The following is a 12,884-nucleotide window of genomic DNA, read 5'->3' as shown; positions in this document are numbered from 1 at the left end:
ATGTTTTTGTCAACATTTTAACTTCTGCTCTGGACACCCATGAGTGGAGGCTACTGTATAAACAGTGTGTGTGTGTGTGTGTGTGTGTGTGTGTGTGTGTGTGTGTGTGTGTGTTGAGTTTTCATTGGATACTGAGTTCTTTGTATGAATAGGGTAATCTGACCTTCTACACACACACACACACACACACACACACACACACACACACACACACACACACACACACACACACACAGCCTGCGGTATAGAATAATAATTCTTATTCATCATCAAGTTGCTACACTGCAAACTCTTCTTCGTTTCTGTCTCTGTTTGAAACATTTGTGGAATCACATCATTTCTGAATGTGTTGATCACTTGAAATTGTAAATGTCGACCTCCTTCACTTACAGCTTTGGTTGGACTGAAACCATATTGCTGTTTCATTTACAATAGTTTTAACCATGCTGTCTAGTGAAAAACAGTACAGTGCTGTTATTGACTGCATTACATTTAATTCAAACTACAACAACTGTAACCTTTAATGTAGACCTATAATAGAATATATAGTCTATAAAAAAACATCTAAAACTTACAATGTACAGCACAGAACATGAAATAGCTTCAATCCTACATATGAACATCTTAAAACTGTTAAATTAGCATTGAAATTCCAACCCAGTATTAAAGCTGCATTTTTTAAAAATGCTGTATGTTAATTTTTAACATTTAATCAAAAAACAGAAAGTTAAAAGAATACTGTCTCTTTACAGCTCTGTAGGGTTTTATGATTTTATTTACAGCCCATTTCCTGTGAAAAAGCCCTGAAAACCTGGTGTACACCACACTGCTAAGAACAAAACAGCAGGGACACTGTGAATTGACCTGGTACATGAATATGTGTTTTTATTCTAGAAATTGTCAAGAACTTTATACTTGTTACTTGTTTTTAATAAAGTGTATTTCCTTCATGACTTGATCTGATACACTCCTCTGTTTTATATTCATTAATCCTCACCTGAACAGCAGAGAGATTGATTTTGCGTTAACCATTAGCTGTCATGGGATCCACACTGATGGACAGAAACACAGGTCCTCTAAAGTTGCCTGGTAACCTCCTAGCAACTGGTTCATTGTCACCATGGTGACCTCTTCACTGGAGAAAGGTCCAAAGTCCATGGCTTCTTTCCTGTCCATCAGAGCTAATGCAGCCAACCGTGGTGCAGTCACACCAAAATCAACCTGGCGAAATTCACTCACAAGGTGAGGCCTAAAGTAGGAGGGGACAGGAAGTAATGTTGTAACAGCAGCAGTCCACAAAGTAGGAAATTGAACTGCGCTTTATCACAAACATTTTACTGTCATATGCTAACTGCAGCCAAACAGCTCCCTCTCTTCTCTGCTGCTGCTTTTATTTTGCTGTGTAGTGATGAAATGAGAATATAAACTATCAATATTATTATTATTATTATTATTAATACAGTTACTTTTTGTCCATGTAAGATGGGAAGATGCTCAGTTGAGAGTTTGTTATTGACAAAAGTTCACCACAGCTCAGCCACCAAGTCCAGAGGGCGGAAACTTGGAATTATCCTAAGATGATGTGGACTGCTGAGATAAGCCCCTCCCACTTCCTAGATAAGCCACACCCACTATCCACTGACTTTTTCCAAACATTTAGTAAACGTAACTAACAGGCTAGCTGCTAGCTTAATGATTAACCAAGACTAAGGTTATGCTATCAAGCTAATTCATTTGCTAGTTGTTCAACCATGTTGTACGGAAAAGGTGCAATAGATCTTATGAACAGCAACACTCCAAGGCGGGGTGAAAAGCTGACTGTCATAGAGCCGTGGGAGATGTGGTATTGTTTAAATATAGACAGCTAGTAAAGTAAAATCAGAACTTCCTAGTTTTGTTCCAGACGTAAGAAAACCTCATTCAAAAGGCCACTGACATTTGTAACTGTGCCAATAACTAAAAATCCAGCCTTGGCTCAGAAGTCTCAACAGAAGAAGTCCATTAGCAAGTTGCTCAGACATGTCTGTAATAATAGTAGGACAGAGAATGAATGCAGCTTTCTGTGGAAATAATGGTAGACATTTTCAAACACTATATCTTACAGCTGAGTATCATCAGCATAGCAGTGGAAATTAATTCCATATGTGCATTTAATTTGATCTAGAGCTGAAATATAAAGAAAGAAAAAAAAGCCAAGAACGGAGCCCTGGGGTACTCCATATTTCACTTCAGAAAATATTGTAGAATTATTGTAGGAAACACACTGTGTTCTTTCAGATAAGTAAAAACTTTAACCACTTGAGAGTCAGGCCAGAGGCAACAGGCCCTGAAAGCAGATTGAAATAAGTCAAACAGATAACTGTTGGATATGTCTGTTGAAAGCTTCTGAGACACAACTCTTCTTAGTATTTTAGAAAACAACAGAGGGTTGGAGAGTGGTCAATAATTATTAAGAGGTCAGCGTCTATGTCAATCTAATGTTGGGGATGATGGAGTCCCTCCTCCTGGCAACAACAGGGTCGGCGAAGGTCGAGAAGGAGCGGACAGTAGTTGTTCGTCACTGAAAATCACAATGCACATGTCAGCGTCGCAAGTGTCCCACAACCGAGTGCTGTGTGTGAATCCAAAGCCTGACATAGATTCTTCTTCTGCACCATAGAGCACCACTGTTGTCGGGGTAACTGTTAAATCACACAATATTTTGTCACACTCACATGCTTTGCAATTGCTGAACAGAAGTTTGTGATACAACTGCACCTGCAGCAAACACATACACACATACACACACACACACACACACACACACACACACATATGAGATCAGTCTCTTCATGTTCCTCTCTCTGTGGGACCATCCATGCCTCCAGGGGCCGGGATGGGGCCCCTGTCAGTTCACTCCTGAAGTACAATTTCATTTCTTAATTTTCTGATCGAACACAAACATCATCATCATCGTCATCATTATATCTTCATCCTCTTCAACAACAGTAATGATAAACCTGTGCACACATTTTCTCTAAATGTCATACAATCATCACATACAACACACACCAACACACATTACGCATGCGTGCGTGTATGTGGACAGATGGTCAACTTTCTTCACAAAGAGAGAGATGGAGAGAGAGAGAGAGAGAGAGAGAGAGAGAGAGAGAGAGAGAGAGAGAGAGAGAGAGTCTTTGGCTCATACAAATGGAAGATTTGTCACGTGATCCCCGGGGCCGTTTTAATGACGTATGCACCATATGGCGCGTGCCGGGAGGGCGGGGCCCCGATATGCTAATTACCCCCCCCTGCGTGTGTGTGTATGTGCTGGGTATAAAAGCAGCATCATCCCACAAACACTTCACAGAAAGCTCAGAGTAAGTCACGCACAGTCACGCACGGACACGCACACAGAGCCCACGGGATGCGTGCGATCTAACGGACAGAGGATCTTTAACAACAGGTAGGTTTTTTAACAGATAAATAACCAATATCTGATTTATGAATTACTCCTCTGATCGGTTCCTCAGATCTCAGTGTAACGTGACCTGCAGGATGATAAATCTGATCATTTATACCGAATGAATATTAATCTGTCTCATCTGTATCAAACTGAATCAGCTTGCTCAAAATTAAACCAAGAATCTCTATGTTAAAAAGTTAATTAAGCTTTTTATTTAGTTTTCAGTTTTTATTGTTATTACTATTATGTTATTATTATTTCTTAAAGTTTATAATTTAATATTCAACCCTCAGTCTGCCCTCAGCCGTTTACCTGCAGACATTTTTCATTAAAAACGTTTGTCTTCTTCCCTGGAACTTATTTATTCTAAAATCGGCTATTATTTATCTAGTAACTGCTGATGTTGTTTGTTTTATTTTTTAAATTTATATTCGTCCTGTACCTCCGCTCACCTCCACCTGTCTCACCTCCACCTGTCTGTCGGTCTGTTACATTAACGGGACCAGTCAGCGGAAAACGGGGATGGATGAAAAGCGGATTTGATTCGTCAGCATAGGGTCGATTATTCTTATTCTTATTCTTATTCTTTATAAAGACTTCTGACTCCAGTCTACTAGTTTGAACAGCCTAAACTAAAATTCGTCGTTGCGTTAAATTGTGTAGCCTAATTAAACATTTTGCTCCAGTTTATATATATTCTGTGCAGGTAAAGAAAATATCGTCAGAGACGTTTTATGTTACATATGTATATATATACATATATGTGTGAATACATTAAAATGTTGAATTTAACTAAGCAGATGCAGATTGGAATAACTGATCAATAACTAAACTGAACAAAAAGCTGATTCCTTTTCTGTCCGAACAATCTGAGTCTGTTTGGCTTGAAATTCTCAATTTTTCCAACAGGTTCATGATTTTTTTTTTAACAGTTTAATATCAAACTAAATGTCACGTGTAGTTTGATACAGACAGTACAGACCTAATCGGGGATTTGTGATTTAACCTATATAGATAAATTTTGACTCCGTGGGATGTTTTTTTTTTCTTACCATAGTTGCAGCTTCATTTTGACAGTAACCTTTTATTATTTCACGGTTTGCGTCCGCAACAGATTGATAAAAAATTACGGATATTTGATTTGTCCCGCACAGACACAAAAGCGGAATCACACTTGAAGCGACTTAATACATTTTCTGTAGTGGATACGATTTAAAGTTCCGCATGAGTTCAGATTAGAAATCATTAGTAGAGATTTTGTTTATAATTCATAAATCAGAATAAGCGCTAGTCACGTTGATTGGATTTTTCAAACCTGCTTTTCAATAGGCTAAATTTTCACACTGAATTTTCTTTTTCTCTTTCTTTCTTTGTAGTTCAGACATGTAAAGAGCCTCAGCATCTCTAGATGATTTTATTGTGCTTCTTCCGTATTTTATTTGAAAGAAAATAATGGTTTGAGCCTCCATTCATCATCCGTCCACACACACCTGCTGATTCTGTTCAACACAAAGAAATAAAGCAAATATTCTGATCTCATGGGAATAAAACTTTTCATAATTCAGTTCACTTCTATACAACTTTCTATATCCCGTTAAGGACATTGTGTGCTGATCAACGCAGGAGAAAAAATCGGCTGTAAACTTAAAAACTATATGCGGAATTTGTAATAAATATAACTGTGTGGACTCAACCCTCCTGATCTTTTAAAATCCTTATACTGTAAAATCAAGAGCAATAAAAACAGCTTTAATCTCAAAAAGCAAAAACGAGTTTGGAGTTGGTGATTATTTATTGGTATTTGACAAAAATCTAATTTAATGTGTAGAACTTATACCGTTGTCTTGTAGGGTATGATATGAATATAATATATATTTATACGAAAATAAATTCCACCTTTCCTTAAAAATATGAAAAATTTGCAAATGAGACAGTTATTTAATAATAGGCATGGCTGTAATAGACAGGTTTATTCTTGTCTTCATAAGCTCTCTGTGATAATGAGCTCTCTGCTGGAGCGTTTTCTTGTTTTCTCATGAAGATATTTCTTCTGTTTTTCAGAGAATCAGCATCATGACCAGGTCTGTGCGGGACGAGCAGGCGTCAGTGGAGTCGGAGGAGCAGCAGGAGCTTCGCAGCCCCACAGGAGGAGAACCAGAGAGGGGAGGAGGAGGAGAGGAGGAGGAGGAGGATCACCTCCACCATTTGGAGGATGATGACGACGACGACGACGACGAAGAAGAGGAGGAGGAGGAGGAGGAGGAGGAAGATGGCGAGAACAAACCCAAGAGGCGAGGGCCGAAGAAGAAGAAGATGACGAAGGCGCGAATGCAGAGGTGAAGAAGACTTGTTTCTCTTCTTGTTCTGTATTGTAAAGCTAAAGTGCAAAAAATGTAAAGTTTGTTTTGAGGGTGGCAAGATGTTAAGGGTGCATCCTCTGAGGAGCAGGATTGTGATAAATATAACGAAAATCTGAGAGCTGAATAGACTAACATCACAATCTTTTAGAAGGACAACTGGAATAAAATTTTACTTGGTGTGGGGGCTAATTGATTGTTATTTCTTGGAAATACAAAAACAGAATCATCAAATTTTCAAACTGTTGTTTTATTGTGGATCTGAGAACATTTTAAGATGGGACTACAGGATCTGTTCATTCTCACTGCTCTCAAAGTGTAATTTCCGGCTGCAGCAGCCGCCTGTTTTCAGCAAAACACAAGTTAGCAGCCAGTTGGTGAACATATCGTTTCCTTTAGGAGTTGGTAGAGACCAAACACAGAGCTACAAGAGATTGAATACTAGACTTGCATTCATCAGGTAGCCAGAAACATGGCTCTTAATTATTGATAAAGTAAAATAAGCAACTGTTCAGTATAAGTTTAAAAGGTGATAATATGTCAAGGTTGTGTTCACAATGTCTTTCTGCTGCCCCATGCGGCCAAAAAATAAATCAGTTATTGCAGGTTTAAGCTGAGAGGTGTTTTCTAAAACCATCATAACATCAGACAATTTGTCAAACAGCAGCTTCCAGTGTACGTACAATCACTGTGGGGACCAGGGGGCAAATTCCCACTGGGACCAACACATTTACAGTTTGATTAATTCATAATCAAGATGGGAGAAGAGAATTTGATTAAAACATAGCTATGCTCATCTACAACTGCTGTGAGAGCATGTTATCGTGCTCTCACAGCAGTAAGCTTTACCAGCTGCAGTGATTGTTTTGTCAACTTCACTGAAAGCGTCTTCTTATACTTCAAGTATATTTTTTCCTGCCTTATGTGTGTAACTGCATCAATCCACGTGCACTTCAGGCTGTGACAGTTGCCAAAATGCTGTAAGCTAATGTTTAAGCTAATGTGCTAACTACTCATGGTTGCAGACAATTGTTTACCTGCAAAGTGATTCTTGAATGAAAATTATTACTACCAGGATTTTACAAATATGATGATTGATAAACACGCTAACGATCAATCCACTGATTTTCTGTAGGTTTAAAATCCGTCGGATGAAAGCTAACGCCCGGGAAAGGAATCGCATGCACGGGCTGAACGATGCTCTGGAGAGTCTGCGGAAAGTCGTGCCCTGTTACTCCAAAACCCAGAAACTGTCCAAGATTGAGACACTCCGCCTGGCCAAGAACTACATCTGGGCTCTGAGCGAGATCCTGCGCTCCGGCAAGGCGCCTGACCTCATGAGCTTCGTCCAGGCGCTCTGCAAAGGTCAGTATCTGATAAAAAAGCAGCGGACAGTCTGGAGCCAGAGGTCAGGTTATTGGGAATAAACATGAAGGGAAAGTTATGAACAAGTGAAGGTTTTTTACATTGAAATATCATTTAAACCCAACAGCACCCTCCAGCCCCAGTCATTAGGGTGCTGATATGAGTATAAATGTCTGAACCATTTCACGAAAATCCATCCAATAATTGTTGAGATATTTCGGTCTGGACCAAAGTGGTGGATTGACCAACCAACACTTCAGCATGGCTGAAAAGAGGGAAGCGAATTCAAAATATTTTAATGAAAAAAGGTTAAATATGTATTTTTAGAATGCTTATAAAGTTTTATCCATTGACTGAATAAAATTTTATACAATATGATTATCAGATATTTTTGTTCAAAAAAGCTATGAAATATACTTTGTGATGTCACAGCTGAGTAATTTAGTGGAATGGAGGTTATTATGAGCAAAACTCATGTCGCTTCATCACATTTAAACTGCAGTTTAAAACATAGAAGATGAGATATGTTGCTGTCAGGGCTGTTGATGGGAGTGATCTCATAGTTTTGTTGATGGAACTGAAAGGTGTTTTTATCAAAGGATTTAAAGTCGTCTTTTGATGATTTCATTTGACCAGGCTTCACAACCATATTTCAGAAAAACAGACTATTTTCTTTTTCCACTTTCCATTCGTTGGATCAGGATTTTGTTTTTCATACTTGGTAGCTCCATTTACATACATCCTGATATTAGAAAATAATGGACTTGAGTCCATCATTGTAATAAATATCACAAAGGGATTTACTTTTAATTTATTAAAATAGAATTAATGTTAATTAACAAATATTATTTTTTAGTAACAGGTAGTATTCGGAGTAAACACTTTTTGTTTATTAGCAGATGTTAACTCTTATTGATGCTTAATTAAAGGTATTGAGGAATTAATTATTATGAACATTTATTAGTAGGTATTAACAAATACTAATATTTATTAACATTTATTAACATGTAATGGCATTTATTAAGTATCAAAATATATTCACATTTAGTAATAGGTAATTAATGATATTAAGATTAATTAGCAGGCATTGATATTTATTAACAAGCTATGGACACCTATTGACTAACAAGGTTATGATATTACATTAATTAATATTTGATAATGTTTATTAACAGGCACTGGCTGTTATTAATAAGCTATTAAAATATATTAGTATAACTTAAATGCTATTCATACTGATTGATAAATATTAAGAAGCACTGACACTTATGGATATGCATTAACACAAAGTAACATGTATTGACATTACATGTATAAATATGTAGTAACAGGCAGTGATATTAACATGTATTGATAAGTACTGATGTATTATTGTCTCTGTTCTCAGGTCTGTCTCAGCCAACCACTAACCTGGTGGCGGGCTGCCTGCAGCTGAACCCTCGGACTTTCCTGCCGGAGCAGACACCTGACCTGCCGGCTCATCTTCCCCCTGCCGGACCTGCTGCCTATCCTGGACACTTCTCCTACCAGAGCCCCGGGCTGACGGCCGGCCTGCCCAGCCCGCCCTATGGCACCATGGAGCCCTCCCACATCTTCAACCAGGTCAAAGGTCAGCCATACGGCCCTCTGGAGCCCTTCTTTGATGGCGTCCTGGTGTCAGACGGCCCAGCTTTTGATCCGCCCCTCAGCCCACCACTCAGCATCAACGGAAACTTCTCCTCGTCCTTCAAGCACGAGGCCGTCACAGCCGCCGACTACGACAAGAGCTTCTCCTTCAGCGTGCACTATGGAGGAGGAGGAGCTGGGGGACACGCTGCCATCTACGGCGGCGGGGGGTCCAACCCGCGGTGTGGGGAGCTGCAAGTGGACGGGTTGATGGGCTATGACGGACACTCGCACCACGAGCGACTGATGAACGCCCAGCTGAACGCCATATTCCACGACTCCTGAGGAAGAGGAGGATGATGGACTAAGAGACTGATGGAGACAGAGACAGACAGACAGACCATTATATATATCTTTCTTTCTGTCCTTCGTTCTTCTTTCTGTCTGCGTCAGGCTCTACGACTCTGGTCATGAGGACGGTGGTGTTGGCGATAATATCACGTTGTTGATGTAATCTTTGTAGCGCTTCATTCTGAGGAGACGCTTTCTGAATGTCTCATTGTTATCCATATTATCACTTAAAAATAATCAATAATCAATAAGCAATAATCTGGAAGAAACTATGCAATTTTGTTAAAACCTGAGCAATGCTCAGTTGATGATTCCAAATGTTGAAAGAATAAAGATTTCTCTATTTTTGGGTCAGTGTGTCAGTGAGGCGATGTTGGGCTGGTGTTAGGCTGGTTTCCAAGTCGGGAGTGGGCCAGGAATGGGCCGGGAGTGTTCATGTTGTTCATGTGGTTTTTACTTTATGCTTTTTATAACGTTCCTGTAGCGTTCTGTTAACATTTCATGTGACTCTTGTTCATATTTTATAAGATAGATGTTTATAAAGGCCTTTTATTAAAAGGAATTCAATGTGATTCATTTGAGAGACTCTTTTTATCAGCAACAAAACAAGACAACAAAACACCTCAGTTTAGTCAAGTTCACTCTGGTTGTATCTTTCAAGCTATCCTCAGTTTGTGCCGCTCATGTATTAGCATGCATTCAACTCACAGAGGTAACCATCAGTTTCTTTAAAAGATAATTGAACAGTACTTATAATGTCTAAAACACATTTATCCATAAAACACTGAGATCATAAAAACTCAGCCAATAAACTCAATATGTCCTCAGTGTCACATAAAATCCCTTTATCTCCAGGAGCAGCTTAATGTTTAATGCAGATAGTGTACAGATCAAGCCTGAATTTGTTGATCCAGACTTTTCAGAACCAGGATGAATTTCCACCATGTCAGCGGATTAATTGCTCGAACAATCAACAATCTTGCTGTTAGATGGTTAGATGTGCAATTTGACAAAGTAATACTACCAATCTCTTTTTTTAGGACAGTCCTCTTTTAATCAAACTTTACTGGAATTTTCAATGGAGAAAACAACTCAAGGGCTACATGTTTACACTCACACCCACATTGTGCCTGGTTGACTAAGACATAGTCTTTTGCTGTACAGACAGGGTCATTATAACATATAGTATGAATAATAAAATCGCAGTGTCTTCTCACTTTAAGATAGATGCAGATATCTTTAAAAAATAACAAGACTGAAAACCTTTTTGAGAGGTTGACGTTTTGGAGATACAAGGTTTCTATGTGACAACAGCATTATTTTAAGTGGATTTTAGGTTCCAAGTATGATACTAAACACATATCTCCTTACAGAGAAAACCCTGTTAACATGTTAACAGCATTATCACACCGACTGAAGGACAAAACCAGGATTTGTGTGTGTGTGTGTGTTTGTGTGTGTGTGTGTGTGTGTGTGTGTGTGTGTGTGTGTGTGTGTGTGAAGGGCACAGATGTTCGTTCTGCAGGCAAGACTTTAATTTATGAAAATGATCTCGTTTATGCATGAGAGCCCCCCTCCATACATACTGCTGTCCTGCTGTGTGTGTGTGTGTGTGTGTGTGTCGCGCGCGTGCATGTGTATGTGTTGAAGTGTGTAAGTCAACAGGGACAATATGGTGGCCATATCCCACCATTTAGCCTCCCTGTTAAAGTGGAATAATAATGAGAGAAATTCAGACTGCAGCATAAAGATTCACTCATCCTCTTCAAATAAAACAGAATCTATTAAAAAAACTATATATAAAATCTATACAAAAATATAAAAATAGTCACAATACAAACAAACTCTGCTTTAAAATAAATGACAAGACACTAAAATTATTAAGATGAACATCGTGTGGACCTTTCACATTACAGAAGACAGCTACTGAAGTAGCAGCAGTAGTATTAGCAGTATTAATAGCAGTATTAGCAGCAGTCTTTGAGATAGAGGGTTTTGTATTTCAGTGTGTTGGCTGATCATAACACTGATTAATGCAGCTTAATCTTAGCCATCTGTCATCAACACACACACTGTGTGTTTGTAGCTCATAAGGTATTTATTCATCAGCCAGGGCGCATCCTGCTTTCTGATTGGTTGGCAAGTGTCTGTGAAAATCATGTACAGTATGATGACAGTGCTCAAGATATCTTAACCTGCAGGTAACAATAACAACAGTACTGACACTTCGAATCTAGTTAGCACTTACCTGAAACTAACCTGATCATGAGTTAAACTGATTACAGACACATTGTAAAGGAATAGCTGCCTGTCTTTTTGTTCATATGGTACATGATAATTTACTCCCAGGTGTCTACACAGAGACAAAAGTGGACTCATCTCCACTGAGTCCACTTCCAGAAAACCTACATCATAATAATGATTTGTACACACATAAAATTATAATAAGACTAAGAGTTAGAAATTATTCTCATTTGAACAGTAATATTACTGTATTATCAACAGGATATTGCTATACAACTGTGACAACTACAACAAATTTACTGTGACATTAACAACAATAGTATTGTATTATTAACAGTGCTTTGCTGTTGGTGACGCATACAGGTTGTCACTGTAAAACCAACCAATCATGAGGGATTAATACTCCTTGACTGTGAAAACTTCTGATAACTCATTAATTAGCATAAATTACTACAAACCAAAATAAACTAATAGTTCTTGATTGTGAAAACTAACCAGGTGTGGAACTAACTGAATTCAACAATTCTACCTTTTTCACTCACTTTATTTCTGCTCTAAGACTGCTATAGCTGTGACGGCTATTGGATAACATATATTTGGGAATACCTATCAAGCAAATCAAAAGTTGAAATAATGACATTTCCTCTCAACAAGTTTAAAGATACTAGAAAGTGTTTTTAGATTTTTATAGTTATTGTCATACTGCTTTGAACTTGCAAATTTGCCGGAGAGTGGGTCATGAAATGTTCTTAAATGCCTGATGTTGCTTTCTTCACAGTTCATTATCATTATCCACTTGCAGTTTCATCTCTGTGAGCTGCTACACTTCCCCTTCATTTTTCAAGACTGTTTCAAATTAAAATTACTTGATAAAATTATTGGATTGCTCTTTTTCTCCCCCCTCTAGCTGTGTTTACTGTTTTTTTTCTGTTTGCATCCACCTGAATAAATGCCCAATGTTCAGTCTCTTTTAGCTCTGTTTTTGGTCTCCACCAACTCCTGATGGAAATATCTGGCTGCTAGTTGCTAACTTAGCCTGTCTGATGTTTGGTAGTTTACAGTGGGTTTTAATAAAAAAAAAAAATAAAAAAAAAAATTTAGCGACCTGTGAGACTGGACCAGACAGGACATCTTCTATAAATAAAATAATAAAACAATGAATCAAACTGGTTTAAAAAAGACTGTACAGTTGTAGAGACAGTATGATAAGGCGATTCATTTTCAGTTTTTTTTTTTTAATTAAATGTTAAAATACATTACAAACATGAGGTTCTCTAGGTTTACTTCAACAAAAGTAATGCTCACATTAAGTATCATTTTCAGTTTAGATGACGTGAATACTTCTTTCTCCACTGATGCTCTCTAACCGATTACAAACTGCTGTAAAGACGCAGCTTTAAACTCCTCTGGGTTTACTCACTGTGTGCGCGCTCCCGCGTAACCGAGGGATATACGCGCGCCCGCCCGCTTATTACGAGCTGTGAGTCCACGCGGTAAAGCTGATGCCAGTCGCC

The 12,884-nt window shown here is 38.4% G+C and overlaps 1 protein-coding gene across 1 annotated transcript; it reads left to right on the top strand.

Annotated features, from left to right (window-relative positions):
* The first annotated feature begins 3,354 nt into the window (after window positions 1-3,354).
* On the top strand, window positions 3,355-9,698 carry neurod1 (neuronal differentiation 1). The gene is made up of 4 exons (XM_023420867.2): window positions 3,355-3,448; window positions 5,510-5,784; window positions 6,941-7,170; window positions 8,558-9,698. Exons 2-4 carry the CDS (start codon window positions 5,522-5,524, stop codon window positions 9,118-9,120), a joined length of 1,056 nt encoding a protein of 351 aa, XP_023276635.1. The 5' UTR covers window positions 3,355-3,448; window positions 5,510-5,521; the 3' UTR covers window positions 9,121-9,698.
* Window positions 9,699-12,884: the final 3,186 nt, after the last annotated feature.

Source organism: Seriola lalandi, unplaced genomic scaffold (assembly GCF_002814215.2).
Source record: "Seriola lalandi dorsalis isolate HSWRI2012SDOR001 ecotype SW California unplaced genomic scaffold, Sedor1 jcf7180002054659, whole genome shotgun sequence".
Lineage (NCBI taxonomy): Eukaryota > Metazoa > Chordata > Actinopteri > Carangiformes > Carangidae > Seriola > Seriola lalandi.
The sequence above is the reverse complement of the archived record's forward strand: the minus strand, read 5'-3'. Positions and strand labels throughout refer to the sequence as shown.

Coding starts and splice junctions, on each gene's coding strand:
- neurod1 (XM_023420867.2), top strand. CDS start 5,522: ATGACCAGGTCTGTGCGGGACGAGCAGGCGTCAGTGGAGTCGGAGGAG. Junction 5,785..6,940: donor ACGAAGGCGCGAATGCAGAG/GTGAAGAAGACT, acceptor GATTTTCTGTAG/GTTTAAAATCCGTCGGATGA. Junction 7,171..8,557: donor CGTCCAGGCGCTCTGCAAAG/GTCAGTATCTGA, acceptor CTCTGTTCTCAG/GTCTGTCTCAGCCAACCACT.